The sequence below is a fragment of the Fukomys damarensis genome, unplaced genomic scaffold, assembly GCF_012274545.1.
Source record: "Fukomys damarensis isolate Sample0158 unplaced genomic scaffold, DMR_v1.0_HiC HiC_scaffold_15, whole genome shotgun sequence".
NCBI lineage: Eukaryota > Metazoa > Chordata > Mammalia > Rodentia > Bathyergidae > Fukomys > Fukomys damarensis.
The window spans coordinates 9,476-15,422 of record NW_022900927.1 but is presented as its reverse complement, the minus strand read 5'-3'; the positions used below and the strand labels follow the sequence as shown (position 1 = coordinate 15,422).

At 52.8% G+C, this 5,947-nt stretch overlaps 1 protein-coding gene across 1 annotated transcript in view; it reads right to left on the bottom strand.

Annotated features, from left to right (window-relative positions):
- Positions 1-2,586: 2,586 nt before the first annotated feature.
- Positions 2,587-5,947, bottom strand: part of LOC104865487 (immunoglobulin superfamily DCC subclass member 4-like) — a gene marked incomplete at its 5' end in the record, with an annotated part of 12,159 nt that continues 8,798 nt past the window's right edge. Inside the window, 3 exons of the mRNA XM_019208152.2 lie at positions 2,587-4,660; positions 5,130-5,300; positions 5,847-5,944. Coding sequence (XP_019063697.1) covers positions 4,250-4,660; positions 5,130-5,300; positions 5,847-5,944 — 680 coding nt within the window. The remainder of the gene's footprint in view (positions 4,661-5,129; positions 5,301-5,846; positions 5,945-5,947) is intronic.

The window sequence follows — 5,947 nt, the reverse complement described above, 5'->3', positions numbered from 1 at the left end:
GCTGCAGCCGGGGGTCCCCTCGCGGCCGTCCGGTTCTGAATCTAAGGGACCTGGGAAGCAGAGACGCAGCGGGCTGTGGAGCGAGCGGGTCCGGGCTGTGGATGGACACCCAAAACTGCGGGATTTGCTCTGCTCCGCTATTTCTGCTGCGCCCTTTCCCACTGTCTCCGAGTCTGTATTTTACAGATAATTCCCCTAAAAGCCGCTCAAAGTTGTAATAGGTTCTCCATTCCCGGGGTTCCTGGTCCCGGCAGTCAAAGGATAGGACATTTAGCTTCAAGACTAGCCTCTCTCGACTTGGGAGTTGTGGCACGTGGGTGGATTGCCTGGAAGAGCAGACCCCCAAGACAATGAGATCGCGAAAGTAACCGAGTGCCCTCCCAGTTCCTTCCCCGCTCAGCCTTGCCGTCCAGCCAGGCCAACCCGGTGGCGATAACTGTCCCTCCCGCGCAGCCCCGGACACCTTTAAAACAGCAAATAACCGGTACCTGGGAAGCACGGTGAAGTTAAAATTGCCAATAACGTGTCTGTGCCACAAAGAACACCCAGTATCTCATGTTGGAGAGCTCTTGAGCAGACACAGCTTCCCTGTGAGCATGTTACAGAAGGCAAGGGAGTCTCAGGAAATACACACCCGCAGTTTCCAACCTTGGCAACTCACTGCTATGCTAAACGATCTTCAGTTGAGTGGTGAATGATGAACTTAGTTCACCAAAATCCCCGAGACACTCCTATTAAAGTCTGGGAGCAGGAGGTGTAAAGGTGGTGGTGACCAACTGGGTCAGCTGTTTGCCCCTTGGGCTTTGGGCTGGGATGACAAGGTCTCTCTTTGGAACTAACTGGGGAATCTTGGGACCATATGTAAAACAAACGAACTTTGGTGTAGACAAGGCCTCCAGAACTCAGACTGCCTGTAGATGGCCAAGCCCACTGACCTAGCTGTAGGCTTTGCCCAGCCCTGGGACCCCTCACTCTGCTGCAGCAGCTGGAAGATGTACCTGGGGGACAGGACTTGAGGCCAGAGGACCAGGAGGCAATGGAGAAATTCAAGGTCAGGGGCCCCAGTGTGCCTCCGGCTGAAATACGAGGAAGGGCAGGAGTGCGGCATTTGCTGGTCTTAGAGAGGTAGGCAAGGAGGGGCTTCCTGGGCCTGAAGTCCCTGGGACTAGCTCCTCCAGGGCTTGAATCTTCAGCAACCCCTTCTTGGCATGTCCTGGACTCTAGAGAGGTCAAATTGGTGTCCTGGATTGCTGTCATTTAAAATTCATCTTGACAAGTGTTTAATTCATCTTCATCACAGCCCTCAGTCTGAGAGAGGTATGCGAATAATGGCTATTCTGCTGTGTGCAAAGTTGGCAGTATCTCTCTGTATGATCTGTCAGTTAACTCCGGGTCTGGCCCACCGGCCACTTTGGGGGTGGTCTTGGTAAGGGCAGCCTCTGGCTCCGGGTTCCTTCCAGTAGAGGCCTGTTTTCCACTCTGCCAAGATCTTAGCTGAGAGCAGCACTCAATCACCAGCCTGAGATAGGTGGGGTGTGAGGGTGGGGTTCCGTGTGTGAGATGCTGTGCCACGGCGCCTGTGTGTGAATGTGCAGCCACGAGGTGACCAGATTTATATGGGAGAGTTGTGGAAACTGCAACTTTTTTCTTGTACACAAAAAAGTGTGGAAACCTGTGTGTCCAGAGAAAGCGATCTGCTAAGAGTCAAAGAGCCCCTCTTCCCTGTTTTTCATTTTTTGTGTTTTGCAGGGCAGGGAGAGTCGAACTCAAGGCATCCCGCTATCCAGCGTGTTGCTACACCCCATTCTTTCCCGTAAGTTGAGGTCATTTCCTAATTGAGGAAGGAGCATGGTTTAGTTCTTTCTTCCCACCACCTGCATTCTACATTCAAAACCCACCATTTCCTATCCTGGTGGGAAATAAACTTCCTAGGACAGAAAAGCTCAGAAAATTTTAGTCACTGGTTCCATCAAACATCACCCAAGTCTGGAAAATAGTTTATTAATTCATTATAATAGCTACATGATCGATGCCTTTGTTGAACACTAGAGAATATCGTATCTGTAAGGGAAAACTGCTGGAAATATAATTAAATAATACAGCATAAGCTAAGTACAGACAAATAAATGAGCAGGTACCAATTACATGTGTCATGCATCAAGAAAAGGAAGATATTTAAATGAGACTCAAAAAACTTAAGGCATCAATGGTAGGTGACACAGGGATTAATACCCTGTAAAAGGCCAATAGACTCTTTTCTAATAAAAATACTGCTACAAAGACACAAACCTAACACTTCCAAATTACCCAGAGCCCAAATCATATATAATGCTAGTGAGTAATGGCCACTTTCTTATCAACTGTGAGTTATAGGCAGATACCAGATTTATTACTTATTTGCTTTTGAGAAACAATTTTCCACCCAACCTAATGGGTTATAAATTGTCTCATTTGCAGCTATTTAATTTAAACCAGAACCTCAGTGCCTGTTAAACAAGAACATGAAACATGACAATGTGGTGTAATGCTAAGAGCCTACTGTTAAAACAGCCATTTAATTCGGGGCAGTTTTGTTTTTTCTTAAAAAAAAAAAAAAATCAAACCAGCAAAATAAAATGAGGCTTTTGACCTTCAGAGTGATGATGAAACATATTGTGGTGCTGGCCACAGCCAAGCTGAACACCACAGAAACAGTACAAGTGACAATTCTGTCTTTAATGAGATACAAAACCGACATTAATAATCTTTAGTGCTATCCTAGGCTGGCTGGAGGAGGGGAGGGGGAGGAGATGTAGGTGAGGGTGTCAAACGTGAGTGACACCCGATCGTAATAAACACAGATGCTTTCAGGGTCTGCGACTCTGCTGAGACATCTCACCGCTTAAAAACAAAATGAGGAACGATAGACTGTTATTTCTAATTGGGCCCAGTAGCCAGAGTTAACTCTTGATGTGCCAATCAGTTAGAGAGCAAAGACCCCACAATCTATGCTCCTGAGAAGGCTGGGGTGAAGGATGGAGTAAATGACATCATTTTCACTACACAGGAAACAGAAGTCAAGCTTGTCCCTGTGTGGCAGATCAGCAGAAAGTGATTTCAGGATTCAATTTAAAGAAAAGGACAGAACAAAAGGAGCCCGTCACCCTTTTCCTGCGGAAAGACCTCTCTTCAGCATCCCAGTCAGGTTTGAGGTGCGCAAGGCAAGAACTCCTGAAAGGTGGGAACCACCCGAGTCCAACAAGCCTGTCTCCCTGCACGGAAAGCATAGGAACTTCCAGTCTCTAAACTTCCTTTGTGAGACCCGGATTCATCCACTCCAAGGAGAGCTAGAAGGTCACCTCTGCACCAGCCCTGGGGAAAGGGGCTAAGTGGTGCCCAGAGGACAGGGTGGCAGGGGGCCCGGGGGAGGAGACTCAGGCCTTGCACTGCGGCCTGGAAGTAGACATGAGGTAGTCATGTTGTTAGGGCAAGATGTAGAGATTGAGCTTAGGCAGGAGAAAACAGATGGCGCAGTCTGGAGAGGCAGGAGAGACAGAAGACAGAAAGACAGAAACAGGACAGAGGAAAGGAAAGATACAAGGGAGCAGAGATGGGAGCCACAATGGGGACAGCAAGAAGGCCTGGAGACAGGGAAGAGAAGAGAAGGAGGGGAGGAGGAAGCAAAACAGATTTCCAGAGCCAGGCACTCCCCAAATTACACATCAGAGGCAGGGCTGCTCCGAGGGCAGCCAGGGTCACCTCTCAGTCTGGGCCATGGGCATGTGGGAGATGAAGGCGACGTGGCTGACGTGTCAGGCCTGCAGAGCCCACGTGCACAGGAAGTGGGCTGGGGCTGTCTCTGTCAGACAGGCACTGGAGACACTCTCAGAGTGCGTAATAAAAAGCTGGGTAAGCGGGCGGCAGGGACGGACCATGCTGAGGCACAGTCCCAACCCAGAGCGTCAGTAGGCCGTACTGACCACCTCCTGGGCTGAGGCTTCCCAGCTCAAACAGTACACCACACACACGTGGCTTCACACGCGTGCATATCACATGGAGCAGTGTCTCACATGTCTCTCATGTATCACATGTGTTGCAAAGAGCATGGGAGGAGCGAGTAATCCCTCTCCTTCTTCCCCTTAGCCAGAGCATCCTAGGAGGCTCCAAAGGGCGTGATGCAGCTGAGGGGACGCATGTGTTCATTGCCACACACACCATGTCTGGTGAGCAGTATCAGCCTTCCTCAAACTGCACCTTCCGCGGAGGGGAGCTAAGCAGAGGAGGAGACGGGGGCTCTGGGCAGGCCTGGGCTGGCTCCTAGAGTGCAGGGGGCTGTGGGTCGGCGGCTGTCACCAGGGGTCTCCTGCAGAGCCTTGCCAGGTTGGAGGTCCGGGTAGGCACAGGGGACCCTGGCTGCCTCGGGCCGGCAGGTGAGTTGGTCTGACCTGGCGGCCAACTGCTCATGCCCCCCCAGGTCCTGGTCCAGCCAGTCCATCCCATGCCCAAGATCTACGACGCCAGAGACGAGACCAGAAGCCTCCACAGGCAGAGGGTCCTCAGGCTCTGGGTCTCGGAGATGGAGGTCTGGGCTCCCTCTGCACGCACTGAAGTCAGAGTGGACAATGACCTCAGCCTCCACCTGGTTCCTGCAGGCTGGAGGTGGCTTCTTCCTCCCATTGCCCTGGTAGGGGCAGAACAGGAGACTGAGGATTATCTTCAGAAAAAATGGCCAGCATTGTGGGGTGGAGAGTGTGCCCCTCCATTAAGGTGTATCTTGTATGCGATGTGGAGACAGGGACACAGGAACTACCCCACTACCCCAGCTGACAGGAAGCTCAGGCCCAGGTGAGGGCAGCGGGAGATGAAGGAGACCTGCTCGCCCTGTCCAGGGGTCTCAGGAGCACAATCACCATCATAGCCTCCGTGAGGAAGAAGATGTGCAGAACACATCAGGCTGGTCTCACCACTTAGGTCTGGGGTGGGGAGGACCTGTCCCCAACGCTCGTGAAACACATGTCCCTCTAAATGGGCCCACCTGCCACCCACTCAAACTTGCAGGCCCAGGGGTTTGCTGGCTGGACTTCTATCCTCAGGAAAGATAGCACCCCTGAGGCTTGACCCCACTCACTACCACCACCCTTCTCCCCAGCATGCTGACCTTTGAGGGCGTCATACACCAGGGCCTGCAGCAGCAGCGTCTGCCCAGTGCCGGCAGGGGGCAGCAGGGCCCGGGTCAGAGCAGGCCTAGGACCAGCCTGGGGCAGCTCGCAGCCTGCCCAGGACCCTGCCCAGCTTGGCACCCCTGGCTGAGCCCAGGAGATCTGCACAGAAGAAAGAAGGGACAATGAGGTACATGGCCACAATTGCCACCATGAGGGGAAACTGAGGCTGTGGTCTTGCACACAAGCCTAACAGGAGATGCTCTGCACAGCCCTAGGCTCCCCAGCCCTGTGGGCTTCTTCTCACTCGGGGGCAGGAAGAGAGTGAGGGGAGGGCTGACCAGTTGGCAGGGCAGGAGGGGAACTGTCTTTGCAGGGCCCTAACCTTATCTCTGTCCCAGTCCTACTTGGCCACAGCCAACATACCAGCCTCTTATCCCCACGACAGGGAGGGACCTCAGCTCTGGGGGTGAACAGGGATTTGGGTGATCTGGCCAGCTTGAGTCACCTGCAGGCAGCCAGTGAGAGCCAAGCTGAGCGCTTCTGCAGGGATAGAGGCTGCCTAGCTTCCTTAGCCTGCAGCCCTTCATGGAGGAGGAAGAGCTCTGTGCAGGCTCGCTGCTCACACGTTGTGCTCTAGCGCCCCCTGGTGGTCTACTTGGGATGAGCCGAGCCCTGGAACTGATCTACCCAGAAGTCTGGTCTCACCTTTCTCTTGGAGTGGCCCCGGCAGTCCGAGGCGCTGCCACCAATAAGACTATGCACTTCAGCCTTGTCCTCCAGATCTGAGGGAGGTGGAGACCACACTC